We start from the raw sequence: 15,093 nt of genomic DNA, 5'->3' as shown, positions 1-15,093 counted from the left end.
GAAACCTGTGGCAGAAATCTTTCTCTCCTCACCCCATCAGCCACCTCAGCAGAGCTTGGAGTTAATGACCAACATGGAATCTTACCTCTCTGCTGCAGTGAACTCACTTCCTTCGCACTGCATCTGTCCCTAGCTGTGGCAGAGCTGAAACGTAGGGGTTACTTGGATATCTACCTCTTCCTCTACATTCAGATCCAGTGAGCCCTCCTTGTTTCCAGTCCCTTAAATCATTTTGTATCTCTCCACTTCTCTAGGCGACAGGCACCATCCTGATCTGATCTTGTTTGAATGATGGCAGTGGCTTTCTGACTGGTTTTCCTGTTCCAGCCTTGCTCTTTCTCTTCCACTTTTGGTACTGTAGACAGTGACCATTGTGTGGTTGTGTTTATCCCGGCCTAAAAGCCTTCCACAGCTTCGGCTGATGTCCCAACATAGATTATAAGGCCTTTTCGGGTAGTCCCCCTGCTTCCTTCCTAGTGTTATTTACCGATGCCACTCACCTGGCCCTCAAAGTCCCCACAGTACTGCATACCTTTCTTTTTACTGAAATGTGCTGAAATCTGCCCTTCTGCCCCCTCTCCGTCTCCCCGTGCCCTTCCACCTCTCTAACGCCTGTTCAACATTTGGTTATCGATTTTGCCGTGATTCTGCAGAGTTGTCCTCATACCTTCCCCACACTGTGTTAGGTGCTCAGATTGGGCACTCAGTAGATACTTTTTGATAATATAAATGAATTAGAAGAGGCATGTCCCCATTCTCGGATCAGATCATTTTTATTGATGTGCTTGAACCTTGACTTACATTATTATATTTTAGCATTACATATATATACACACACTATACACATTATATACAATATATATATATACACTTTATATATATAGTATATATATTATACACAAATATACACACTATACACATTATATACACACATTATATATATGTAATATATATAATATACACATATATATACACACATTATATATATAATATATATGTATACATATACGTATATGTATATATGTATATATATGTGTGTATATATATGTATACATATATATACACATACAAATTATATATACACACATTATGTATATATAATATATATATTATACACACATACACATTATATATATACATATTATATATAACATATATATAACATGTATACACATATATACACATTATACACATATATACACATTATATATACACACATTATATATATGTCATATATATAATATATATAATACACACATATATATACATGTTATATATAATATATATATTATACACACATATATACACATACACATTATATATACACACATTATGTATATATAATATATATATATTATACACACATTATACACATATATATACACATTATATATAATATATATATAACATATATATTATATACACATATATATACACATTATACACATTATATATACACACATTATATATATATTATATATATATACATTATTTTATATATATATTATACACACACATATATATACACATTATATATGGCAGTATATAACATACACCATAGTGTTAATAATGCATAATACTATTCATAAGAGATGACATATTAAACACAGTAATACTTTGCTTTTAAAAATATTTTCAGAATCATCTAAGAAAAATGTAATGGATGAGGATCACCTTACCCTTATTGAGAAGGTTGAAAAGAAGAGGTGTGAAATACTCAGTAAATGGGATGAAATTCATGCTCTTGAAAGAGAAATTAAAACGACTCTGATTCATACTGGAATTTCACATATCACTGAAAATAGGATTAAAAGCATAGAGGTATGTAGTTTATTCATTTGAATGTCTACATTGTTCTTTTGCCTGAAGAGGTTGGCAAACGCCTGAAGCAATTTCATTTGGCCATTGGGTGAAAAATAATGGACAGTTGGGTCCAAATATATTTTAATTGCAAAACATTTGTGGCAAATGGTTAGAATAATGAAGAGATCTAGCTAAAACAACAAAAATAAAGGTGATAAACATTATGTAGAGTTCTGGTAAGGTGCAAAGTGGATCTCTTTCAGGTCAGTTGATGTCTCTTAACAATTTTGTATAGAAGATGCTTGTCATGAAGGTGATGACAATTGTCATCTGATATGTACGAAGTAGCTTGAGCTGAAGCTCAGAGGGGTTCAGAACTACCTGCCCCACGTGACACAGGTTAGAGGCGGCAAAGCTGGGATTCGAGCTTAATACTTTGGGGGTTCCAAAGCCCTAACAGTTTTCATTGTGTCACACTGAAACTTCGTAGTTAGATTTTCAGTGAGTTGAACAATTGTGCTAGAAGATAGAAATTCGCTACTGCCATGGAAAAGGAAGTCTACTATACTAGAAGTAGTCTTTAACAGTTATTACTAACCATTTTGACGAACCAATGATGAACAATATCATGTAAATTGTAGTCTGTGTTTTGAAATGTTATGGTATTCTACTTTTTGTATGTCGTAACCTAATTAATTTGTGCAATATCTGACTCAATGTTATCACTTTGTTATAGAGTTTATAAATGATATATGATTATTCTTTGTCTCATGGTTATATAATTACATAGATTTTTCCAGCACTATTTTTTCAATCTTTTTTTAAAAAGCAGAATTATAAAGGGACGCCTGGGTGGCTCAGTCAGTTGAATGTCCGACTTCGGCTCAGGTCACAATCTTGCGCTTCATGAGTTCGAGCCCCGCGTCGGGCTCTGTGCTGACAGCTCAGAGCCTGGAGCTGCTTCAGATTCTGTGTCTCCCTCTCTCTCTGCCCCTCCCCCACTCGTGCTCTGTCTCTCTCTCTCTCTCTCTCTCAAAAATAAACATTAAAATTTTTTTAAAAAGCAGAATTATAAAGTGTATAGGAAGTTAGTAGTGGTTTAAACTTATTTTGACATCTCTCTTTCTTTTAAAATAGTATGTTCAGATTTCTTTCTGTGATTTTGTTTATAGTCCTTTTTTTTTTTTATGTTTCTTTGTTTTGAGAGGGGGGAGGGGCAGAGAGAGAGAGACGCACACACACAGAATCCAAAGCAGGCTCCAGGCTCTGAGCTGTCACAGCTCACAGAATGGGATGAGCTGTCACAGAGCCCGACCCGGGGTTCGAATCCACGAACATGAGATCACGACCTAACCGAAGTCGAGGCTTAACCGACTAAGCCACTCAGGTACCCCTACAGTCTATTCTTTTTTAAATGACATAATGTCCTGAGAATGAACACTAATTTACAGTCGAATTTTTAAACATTGAAAATAATATGTTATAGTTTTAAATATATTATAACTTTAAATATATTATATTAAATTGTATTATATATTATGCAATGTATATATAATTATATAATATAACTTTAAATATGTTATAGCTTTAAATCATGTAATAATGTAAATGTATCACAAGATACATCATAAATGTAATGTAAAATTATGTAAATTTTTCCTTCATGATTAAAACCTCTTAAAGTGGATTGAATCTAGGAAATAGAAAAGTCTGTATAAGGGTTCCATATCACTAATTTATATTACTTTAGCTATTTATTATTTATATATTTTGCTCCTTAAATCAAATGCTAGAAGCTACAATAGAATTGCTTTTACTATCTTATGAAATAATTCATTTCTGGTTTTGGATTTGATATATGTCATTTATTTAAAAAAAACTTTTTTTTTTACATTTATTTATTTTTGAGAGACAGAGAGAGGCAGACTGCAAGTGGGGGAGGGGCAGAGAGAAGGAGACACAGAACCCAAGCAGGCTCCAGGCTCCAAGCTGTCAACACAGAGCCCTACGCGGGGCTTGGACTCACGAACCGCAAGATCGTGACCTGAGCTGAAGTCAGACGCTTAACTGACTGAGCCACCCAGGCGCCCCTGAAATATGTCATTTCTAACCAAAATAAAAAATAACTAAATGCATCAGGGATTTACAGTGTGCCAGATACTACTGTGAACATTTAAAAAATACTATTTCGTATAATTTCCAACAACCCTAAGCCATTATTAACCGACTTTTTCAGATAAGGAAACCACAGCACAGATACACTCAGTAACTTGATTGAAGTCACAGTGAGAAAGCAGTAGAATTGGGTTGAAAGCTCAATTTAGGTTTTTAATTGTATACTATCTAGGTTCACTGATGTAACTGCTAATGTGAAAGAGCAAATGTTTACACCCTCTGCCCGTCATTATTTTGCTCACAATTATCTTGGATATTCTCATTCACAGTATTAAATATTTTTCAAGTTTCAGTAATAATACTCTCAGTATTTTGGTTGTGTTTACAGCGAACCTATAGATTCATTCGGGAAGAAATTACAGCTTTACAATATTCACACTCCCATCAAGGGTCATTTTACATTTATTTAATTTATTTTTATGCATTGGCTCTTAATTTTTTATGTTTGCTGTCTGGACTTTATGGCATCTGTTACTATTGTTAATGGAAACTTTAAAAACACTTTACATTACAGTTTGTAATCAGTTATTGCTGGTATATATGTGACTTATTGATATTTGTATTTTTATATTGTATCAAGCCACTTTAACAGATTCTGTGATTAGTTATGAAAATTGAGGAACTGCTCTAGAATTTCCCTAAAATTCTCTAGGTTTTTGTAATATCAACCCTTATGTCCTCTTGTTTTTGATCTAGAGGGTTAGGATCTGTCTTACTACCTGTCCTTCCAGTCATGCTTTGTTTGTTCATGTTTTTAAACGATGTGCTATTGGCTACTTTTGAACTTAGAATAACATCATTTACAGATTTTTGTTCCATAAGTGGGGAAAAGTATTTAACATATATTCTTAACCAAGTATCTTACTTTTAAAACCATTTCTCCTTCAGACTGAAGCTATAAAATTAGAAACAGCAAATCGAATTTTAAAGAAGAAAATACATGTAAGTTTATGTGAATCAGTGTTTTCCAATAGAAATATTTCCTTTAGTGCTGTGTGCTTCTTGTATTGTGTCATATACAAAATAAGAATATATGCATTATCCTTCTAAACGGTAATTTCTGTAATGCTAGGAATATCTCAGTATGTAGACAGTAGCTTAAAACCCGACAGGTATAACCTAATGTATTAGTGAAAAAAATAAACAACCTTTTTAAATAGTTGGATATACCAATCAGAATTGACCGTTCCTCTAACCCTTCCACACCTAACAATGAACTGTAATGAGTTTACATGGTGACAAGGAGTGTAGTGAACTGGCTCCTCTAATGACTGTCAGGACAGCCCTCCAAAATTCATACTAAGAATCTGCTGCTTAACTGACTATAGTTCTACTTCTAGGATATATATATATATATATATTCCTCTGTATTATATATGGCATACATGAGTACGTTATGCCTGATTCCAGAAATTGTATTCCATTTTGGTTCAATGTTCTTGTTGATATGTATGAGCAATACCATGCCATTATACGGAAACAATGATTTTTTATTCTTGGTAGATTATTGAAAACAATGTGAAGCAGAACCTAGAGAAGCATGAGACAAGTGAGCGGGAGCAGCAGTAAGTATTGATGTCATGATAGGAGAAGCGGGACAATCTCATGCTACTCTCAAAACCATCCATTCGAACCGAGATTAGACTAAACAGTACTTTGGAAATGTTTATATTCGTGAGTGTTAAATAGACATGTTTCATCCTGTGCTTAAGAATGCTTAGCCCAACTCCATTGGTTAAGCGTTCGACTTCGGCTCAGGTCACGATCTCATGGTTCGTGGGTTCGAGCCCCACGTCGGGCTCTGTGCTGACAGCTTGGAGCCCGGAGCCTGCTTCGGATTCTGTGTCTCCCTCTCTCTCTGCCCAGCCCCCACCACTCATACTCTGTCTCTCTCTTCTTCAAAAATAAATAAACATTAAAAAATGTATACACACACACACACACACACACACACACGTATAAAAGAATGCTTAGCCCAAGATTTAAATCTCAGTCAGTATATGTTGTTTAGCAATATAGAAATAAATTATTTGGAAAGAAGTGAAGAATTGAGACTAAATTCTCATGGGCAAGGATCGGGAAAGTGGGGAGACGTGTGAGTAGGGGTGGCTTTCTTTTCTCAAATTATATAGCTTTTAGAGATATTAAATTTAAAAATTTTTTTTAAACATTTATTTATTATTGAGAGACAGAGACAGAGCATGAGCGGGGGAGGGGCAGAGAGAGGGGGAGACACAGAATCTGAAGCGGCCTCCAGGCTCTGAGCTGTCAGCACAGAGCCCAATGTGGGGCTCGAACTCACAAACTGCAAGATCATCACCTGAGCCGAAGTTGGATGCTCAACCGTTGGATGCTCACCCAGGCCCCCTAGAGATATTAAATTTTTGAAGAAGCCTATATAGGTGTTGCTCTGACAACTTTTAATTTAAAAGTGAAATGGCCGATTTATATTATCTGTTTTACATGGTTAGCCTTTTATGGTTAATTTTCTTGCAGTTGGTCCTATAGTTCAAATCTCAGGATTTGGTAAGGCCGAGAGCAACAGAAAACTACTAGTTTAAGCATGGAAAAGACTAATTTGTAAAAACAGTAAAAAGACGTTTATTTGTAGGGGGCCTAGGTTCAATGATAATATTGGGAACTGGTGTCTTTCGCTCTTCCTTCTCTGTTCCCCTTAAGTATCATTTTCCTCCTCAATGTGGCTGTCTTCAGGGGAACCTGGGTGGCTCTGTCGGTTAAGCATCTGACTTCGGCTCAGATCATGATCTCGTGGTCTGTGAGTTCGAGTCCCGCATGGGGCTCTGTGCTGACAGCTCAGAGCCTGGAGCCTGTTTCAGATTCTGTGTCTCCCTCTCTCTCTGTCCCTCCCCCACTGATGCTCTCTCTTTCAAAAATGAATAAACATTAAAAAAAAAAATTTTTTTAAAGGGGGCGCCTGGGTGGCTCAGTCGGTTAAGCGGCTGACTTCGGCTCAGGTCACGATCTCGCAGTCTGTGAGTTCAAGGCCCGCATCGGGCTCTGTGCTGACAGCTCAGAGCCTGGAGCCTGTTTCAGATTCTGTGTCTCCCTCTCTCTGACCCTGCCCCGTTCATGCTCTGTCTCTCTCTGTCTCAAAAATAAATAAACGTTAAAAAAATTTTAAAAAAAATTTTTAAATATGCCTGTCGAGAGGCATGAATCTCTGTCCCATGGAGGAACAAAGGGGGAAGAAAAGGACAAAAGCCAAAGAGCTTCTCATCATGAGGCTTTTCTGTTTTATTTAGAGGGGAAGGCCCTTCCCGGGGATCCACACATATCTCATGGCCCAGCACTGTGTCCCCAGGCCATCTTTAGCTGCAAAGGACTCTATGAAACAGAACACCCTACTTTCCAGTTTACATCGTAGAGAAAGTCACCAGAGAAAGGTGTTGGAATGGTTGCTGAGTGAACCGTACAGGTGGATCCAGGTTTTGTCGGGTCTTAGATCATATTGGGTGTCTTCAATGGAAAAGAAGACGGAATTAAAAATACCAAATTGGGGAGGCTCCTTCCATAGTTCTGGCCACGAGAGTGAATGGACCTAAAGTTTAAACATCACTATCTTCAAGGTAAATTCTGCTTCTGCAGCCACTCTGTGTGTAGTCTGGAAAATGCTGCAGGGGGTTGTCCCCCCTAGTTAGGGAGAATCTTTGCTACACTCAAGGCCAAAATGCTACAAAAAATCCTTTAAAATCAAAGTGGAAGATTACAAAGTCTCGCCATGTGTTTTTGAGTAAATATGCGCTGAAACAGATGTTTATTTAAAAATTTCCTTTTATGCTTAAGGTACTTTCTTTCTCATCTATCGTATTCATTTGTTGTGTTTAAGGAACCTTTGGGATTTCATTACAGAATTTGTAAACTTAAAGGAAACAGACAACAACCCTCAAGGGACTGGAAAAATGACCCATGAAAATTCACAGCCATCATGTACATAGCGTGAATGTCTGCAGATGTGTATAAAGTAGTGAAGATACATCTCATTTTGTCAGTTTTTTTCAGTTTTAATTTCTAATAAAGTTAATGCATTATATGCATCAAGATACTGGAATAAATACATGTGTGCATGTGATTAGCTTTACTTTGTGTGCATATTCATAACGATAGCAGTTGTTAGGGTATTTTCTGCTTTCATTTCATAGTTTTCTCCAAGGAAAACTACGTTTTGCTTATTTGATAGAAATAAGAAATTCATCCCTGCCACAATACAGATCAAATATGTTTCTTTTTCTTTTGTCTTATTATTATTTATTTAAATCTTTGATTCATATTTTTTTCTTTTTCTTTTTTTTCAATATATGAAATTTATTGTCAAATTGGTTTCCATACAACACCCAGGGCTCATCCCAAAAGGTGCCCTCCTCAATACCCATCCCCCACCCTCCCCTCCCTCCCACCCCCCATCGACCCTCAGTTTGTTCTGTTTTTAAGAGTCTCTTATGCTTGATCAAATATGTTTCTTGTTTGCCAGTGCAAGTTTATATACATACATTTGGTAAAATGTAGTAATCATGTAGTTAATACTCACTCAATTAAATCATCTTTACTGATTGTTAAGTGTTGCAGTGCTCTGAAACATTCCAGCACTCGCCTGGCTTTGTACCACACACGTCTCAACTGATTGTGATCTTCATGACAACGTTGTGACTTGATTTTTTTGACCCCCACTTTGCCTATAATGTGGCCTGAGCGCTTAGAGTTAATACAAGTCCAGTTTCTTGAAAAGCATTTTTTTAATGTTTATTTGTGTATTTTTTTGAGTGACAGAGTGCGAGCAGGGGAGGGGCAGAGAGAGAGGGAGACACAGAACCCGAAGCAGGTTCCAGGCTCCGAGCTGTCAGCAAAGAGCCCGACGCGGGGCTCGAACCCATGAACTGTGAGATCATGACCTGAGCCGAAGTCAGATGCTCAATCGACTGAGCTCCCCAGGCGCCCCAGTATCAGTCCCAATTTCTTTGGGCAACCGTATACAGGGCTGTTGTGAAAATCAGCGTAAGGGTCGAGTTACATTAGGGATTTGATCCCAACCTGGAAGAGTAGAGTTTGAGGTCAGGGAGAGAGAGAAACAAGATGGGCAGGGTCTGCTTTCTGTGGGCCAGGAGGTCAATGTCAGGTGGTGTTCTTGCCACGGGTTTAAATCCATTAGCTCTTCCTGGGGCGTGATTCACTCTGCTTTTAGAGACGAAAAGGTGGCAGCTGAAAAAGCAGATGTTTATCATATACAGAAATAAATTGGACTTTACTAATGTTTTTGAATTCCCTATGTTCAAGTTGCCTTCTATTGATTATATATGCTCACTGGAATCTTATCAAGTAGGCACTATATTTCCCATTATACCGGGGAGAGAGTGAAAATGGGAAGTGGTGAATTGATCTGCTTAAACTACACGGTAAAAAATAGAGCTGGGATCAAACTCTGATAGCAGGCACTTTGTCGTGTGTATCCTTCGGATTGGTAAACTTTTCATTGAAAAGCAATAGAAGTAAAAAAAGAAAAGAAAAGAAAGCAATACAAGTTATCCTAGCATTCATTCATGTATTCAAGCGACATGCATCAGATCAACATTACGGGTCTATTTCGGACAGTTGGCTAGTTGTTGGAAGTGTGGAAAGGAAGACGTGGCCTCAATCCTTAGGGAGTTGACAGTTTGTGGGGCAGACGTGTGAAAAGAAAAGCAGCAACAAAAAAGAAAGCCTGATAAACTAAACGCGTACAAGGACACCGGTGGGCACATTCTTACCCACTGCTGGAGCAGGTGTGAGTTGACATGAACGGTGGGGGATGTGATCTGGCAAAAAGCTCACCGAATACCTGTGTGTCCCCAGCATCTTGCAGCCCTCCTTGCCTGAGGGCCATGTAACTTGTTTGGGCCAACGCGGGATGGTTGTGATCGCACACGACAAGAAAGGTGAATTCTGGAAAGATGGGCTTATTTGTAAAACGAAATGAAAGGGAATACAGAGGTCAGAAATGTGACTTCTCAGTGTGGGAAAAGCGGGCGGCTTTGAATTTACAGATGTCAGAGGTGAGATTTTGAAAGAGCCACCGCCTGATTATATGTCGGAAAGTAAAGAATGAATTACAGATGCGGCCTTTCCACCAAAGCCCCACAGCCTCTGGGCTGTGGAAGGTAAATTAGGGATGGGCCATGAGGATGAGGAAGTAAAGGGCTCTGAGAGCACCTCTAAGTGAGTCGTGGGCTCGTGGAACAGACTGGAAGCAAACAGATTGGATGTGCACTGAGTTTTGAGGGAGTTTTACTATTAAAGGCGATCAGGAACCCAAGGTAAGTCCGTTGCTGCTCAAAAGCTTTAACCGCTGGGTTCCCTGAACATCCACAAAGAGGAGCAGGGAGGAAGGAAACCGCATATCCCCTAAGAGAATGTATTCCCCAAAGGCCACTTCACAGACGCCCAAGGGGACAAAAGGGGACCAAACCAGCGACAAGGATGATGAAGGAGAGCTCTGTCCTGATGCAGCCAGGACTTCACTCTGCTCCTTAGTAGGGGACCCTTGCAAAACCTTCTCTGTAAGGCTACGGAGCAAGGACTTCTTACCCTTTGTATAAATAGCCATTTGTAACTTCTTGTAATTATCCTGGTTCTCGACTGATGGAGAAAGCACTGTGTATCCCGCGAGGACCTTGGCCTTTGAGCTGGATGTAGTGACGGGGTGGGATTTGTCTGCTTTAGAGAGGATGGCGTTGTGCTTTAGGAAAAGAAATAAGTGAGCAGAGAGAGAGTGTTAATCAGAGTGTAGACTATGAAAGAGATATTTATGGCAGAAGCTGTGAAGACTTGTATTCTAGGCGGTGAGGCTCCTGGGACACTGGGTCCGCTGCGAACCGAGTTCTTAAACAGAGCCCACCGTTTTGCATATGCAACGCGATTACCACGCGAGCTTTCTTCGGTCAGGCAGTGGATGTTGGGGTCAAGTTGTTATTGTAGCTGAACCTAGTCTATCTTGATTTGCTGCGTTTGCCCTAAAGTGTCGCAAGGAGATTGCTCTGTCTCTCATTCTTTCTCGTTCTCTATCTGTCCTGTCTGTCTGTCTATCTGTCTATCATCATCATCATCTGTCATCTAAATATTTATCTATTGATGTTCACTGAATGATACTGTAGAAGAGGCACCATGGTTTCTGAGTCGGGTAGGAATGGTCCTGGTGGTCAAGTCTTTAAGTGGAACACTGCAAAGCAGATGAGAGAAATCGCACTAAATATGTCCACGTGGCGAAATATACAAAACATGATGTTGGTTGAAAAAAGCAAGTCTGAGGAGAGTACACACAATGGTAGTGCTATTAATATAATTAGAAAATAAAAGCACACAGATAATTAAACATGCATTGGTATGAAATTCACTGCTTCTAGGATGTCGATTAACTGTAGGGAAGAGAGGAGGGAGGAACGGGAAGGCTGAGGCTGGCTTCAGTATTTTAGCCGTATCTGTAGTGTTTTCTTTCTTTTAAAAAAGAAGAACATGAAGCAAATATTCTAAGATCTTCATGTAGTTTAATATTGAAAGCGGATTCATAAGCGTCGGTTGTATTATTTTCTATCAGTTGCTACACAATGACAGTTATGCTGACACTTGTTCAGCCCTTATCATAGAGGGGACGCTGGTCTATACACTTTGCCTGTGTTCTTTAATTCTCATGTGATCCTATGAGGTAGGTTACGGTTATTATTCTTATTTTGTAGCTCAGGGAATTATTTAAAATTTTTCGATGTATTCTCTAGAATTTAAATTTCATCCCAATTTAATATTTTGTGTAAAGCAACGAATGCGATAATTTGTCATGGGGCTGCGGGGTATTCGTGATGGTGTAAGGACGGAACAAAGATGAGCCCGCAGATCTCATTAATACTATCCATGAGGCACAAGGGACAAAAAGCCCAGTCGACTTTGTGAGTTATTCCTTACCTCATGCTCCCATGAGGGGAGTGGTGATTCTGGGTAGAAGGAGCCGTGTGAGTGAAAGAGCAAATGGATAGGCACTGGCGTGGGCATTGGTGGTGGTGATGGCTGTGGGGTGTGTGCGTGTGTGTGTGTGTGTGCGTGCGTGTGTGTGTATATCCTGACACTGGGGGCTGGTGGTTCTGGAAAACGAAAGGATGGAGTCAAATAAGACTGTTCAGAAAAGTGTTGTGGGAGGTGGGACTGGAGAGAAGGATGCCAGGAGGAGACTGCTGTGGGAGTCCAGGCTGGAGGTGATGTGAGTCTGAGCCGTGGGGGTGGCAGTGAGGACACGAGAGGGACCAAGTGCAAGGGGTCTAAGTCGGTGGGAGGGACTGGATGAGGAAACCAAGGGGTACAGGATTCCGAGGTGACTCCCGGGTTTCTGGCTTGGATGGCAACTCAGATGCTGCTGTCCTTCACTAAGACAGGGGACCCAGGGTAAAGGTTAGTTCATCTGGGGACATATGAAGCTTACCGTCTCTGGGGAATTACATCCAGAGGGAGACGTCTGGCGGGGAGACAGACCCTGGGGAGTCAGCAGGGGGTGGAAGGAGAATCCAGAGGATGAGGGGAACCCCCCTGGAGGGTCTCCAGAGGGAGGAGGAGGTGAGCAGGGCTGGAGCCCGGAGCCTGGAGTCCCGGGAGTCAGGACAGAAGGAGAGGACCGAGCGGGAGGAAGACAGGGCTCCCAGGCCCAGGTGTACAGGAGAGCAGGTGCAGGGGGGGCTCGGGTTGAAGTGAGCCCACAGGTAACACACCTGGAAGCTGGGAGCGAATGCCCGTGAGTTACGATGGTGACTGTGGAGGTGAAGCGGGAGGGCCGGTAAGTTTCAAGGCCGGGTGTCTCTTGGAGGTGCTGACTTAGGGGTGGTCCCGTCGGTTCCCAGCTTTCCTCTCCCTGCCGGGCTGCGCTCACTCTGGGCTGCCCCCCGCACCCTCAGAGGCCTTTCTGGGTTCTGACGTGAGAGCAGTGTGCAGGACCTCCCTCCCTTCCCTCTAACCCAGAATTCTGGGTTCTTCTGGACTTCCTCCCCTGCCAGGTGCTGTGTCTCGTGTTTGAGCAGCTGGCCGTTCGCCACGTTGCCGTAAATGGCCTCGCGCCCTCACATCTGCTGATAAGGGGAATGTTCATCTTTTAATGTTTGCGGGCCCTGCCCCCGGGCTCCCAGCGAAGCTGTGCTCTTACCAAGGTCACAACGACTTCAGCAAACTTCAAAGCGCGGGCTCTGTTTCTGCCCCGAGCTCGCATCGGACATCTGCTTTGTTAGCAAGTGGCCTCAAAGAAACATTTCAAACTAGAGAGTAAAAATCTCCCTGGGTTCCCAAGCCGGGAAGCCTGCGACCTTGCCCGTCCGGCAAGCGTGAGATCAATTTTCTGCAGTTTTCTGGAATGGCCTTGCTGCTGAGGGTTCCTAATTCTTGATGGCACAGACACACACACAGTCCTGTCTCACACGTTCCTTCGCTCTCTTCTTCGTGAAGATTGTGTATCCCCGGCAGGTGTCCTCGCTTGGGCTCTGATAAAACTCTCTTCCTTTTTCAAAAAAAAACAAATATTCTAAAAGGTTTGTTCATTTGGCATCGACACTGCGGCCAACGGAGCTCTCTGCTCTGTTTGGGGTTGTGCAGGGCCCGAGACCTTGACCGTTCTGCGAAGACCTTCTTTTTTCCCTCCAGTTTTACTGAGAGAGACGTTTGACATATAACATTCCGTCACTTTAAAGCATACGTACGTACGTTTATATGCCGGGAAATGGTCACCACCGTGGAGTCAGCTACCCCATCTGTCACATCACAGAATTACCATTCTTTTGTGGGGACAACACGTCGCATTTACTTGCAACCACTCTCAAGGATATCATGCAGGGTTATGAACCGTAATCACCGTATTGTACATTATAGCCAGAACTTGCTCATCTTGTAACTGTACATTTGCCCCTTTGACCCTTACCTCCCCTTTTCCTTCACCCCACCCCCACCCCGGTAGCCAGCATTCCATTCTCCTTATGACGTGAGCTTTTCTAGATTCCACGCATAAGTGAGACCACAAAGTATTTGTCTCTCTCTCTCTGACTTATTTTACTTAGCATAATGCCCTCAAATTCATCCACGTTGTCCCAAATGGCAGGATTTCCTTCTTCCTCGTGGCTGAGTAATATTTCATTATATATATATATATATACCCAAATGGACACATATATACACATCTATAGAACATAAAAAATATGTTATGTGTGCATATGTTTTACTTTTATATACGATGTACATATTATATAATGTAATATAATATATAATTATATATAACATACATATATAATGGAGTATATACAGATGTGTGACATATATAAAAATTGTGTATTTATATATTTTATTTACATATATATGTATATATCTCCATCATTCATTCCATTCATTTCTTGACTTTTAGTCTGTTTCCATATCTCGACTACGTGAATAATGCTGTCATGAGCATGGGTGTGTAGATATCTCTGACCTACTAATTTCAGTTTTTTCGGATTTACAGCCAGAATCGGAATTTCTGGATCATATGGCAGTTCTATGTTTAATGTTTTTGAGGAATCTCCATACTGTTTTCTGCAGTGGCTTCACCAATTTGCCACACTCCCACCAACGGTTCGTAAGGGTTCCCTTTTCTCTACTTCTTTGACAACACTTACTAGGTCTTTTTTTCAAACCGAGGTAAACAGTTGACATGCAATGTTATGTGAGTTTCAACACAGTGACTGGACGGTCCTATGTATTACTCAGTGCTTACCGCAGCGAGTGTAGCCACCAGAGGAGGCTGTTGCAATGATATTGACTCTATGCCCTCTGCTGTACTTTTCATCTCCTTGACTCATTTATTTTAGAGCCAGAAGTTTGTACTTCATGCCCTCCTCCGCCCCCACCCCTTTTCCTTCGTGCAGCCACCAGTTCTCTGTATTTATGAGTCCTTTTCATGTGCTTTTGTTTTTCAGATTTCACATAGAAGTGAAATCATATGGTATAGGAAACAAAAACACTAACTCGAAACTATATACGCACTCTTCCGTTTATTGCAGCATTCAGAGCTCTGCCCATTTTTAAATTGGACTGTTTGTTATTTTGCTGTTGAGTGAAAGGAGTTCTTTTTTT

At 40.5% G+C, this 15,093-nt stretch overlaps 1 protein-coding gene and 1 long non-coding RNA gene across 4 annotated transcripts in view; one reads left to right on the top strand and one right to left on the bottom strand.

The window, feature by feature from the left end:
* Positions 1 to 8,077, top strand: part of C6H6orf118 (chromosome 6 C6orf118 homolog) — a 28,457-nt gene extending 20,380 nt beyond the window's left edge. The window contains exons 7-11 of one of the 3 annotated variants that reach the window (XM_058735859.1): positions 1,640 to 1,821; positions 4,867 to 4,920; positions 5,482 to 5,543; positions 7,242 to 7,565; positions 7,826 to 7,917. In XM_058735859.1, the coding sequence (XP_058591842.1) occupies positions 1,640 to 1,821; positions 4,867 to 4,920; positions 5,482 to 5,543; positions 7,242 to 7,311 (368 nt within the window). In that variant the 3' untranslated portion in view covers positions 7,312 to 7,565; positions 7,826 to 7,917. Of the gene's footprint in view, positions 1 to 1,639; positions 1,822 to 4,866; positions 4,921 to 5,481; positions 5,544 to 7,241; positions 7,566 to 7,825 lie in introns of all 3 variants that reach the window. The other 2 variants (XM_058735860.1, XM_058735858.1) reach the window with 2 other exon arrangements.
* Positions 8,078 to 11,291: 3,214 nt separating this feature from the next.
* LOC131515160 (uncharacterized) lies at positions 11,292 to 13,642 on the bottom strand. Its single transcript, XR_009263483.1, has 2 exons — positions 13,145 to 13,642; positions 11,292 to 12,377 (listed from the first exon to the last, which is right to left on the bottom strand). It is a non-coding gene; the product is annotated as an uncharacterized LOC131515160 (long non-coding RNA).
* Positions 13,643 to 15,093: the final 1,451 nt, after the last annotated feature.

This window comes from Neofelis nebulosa, chromosome 6, assembly GCF_028018385.1.
Source record: "Neofelis nebulosa isolate mNeoNeb1 chromosome 6, mNeoNeb1.pri, whole genome shotgun sequence".
NCBI classification, from domain to species: domain Eukaryota; kingdom Metazoa; phylum Chordata; class Mammalia; order Carnivora; family Felidae; genus Neofelis; species Neofelis nebulosa.
This window is presented reverse-complemented; position numbering and strand designations above follow the sequence as displayed.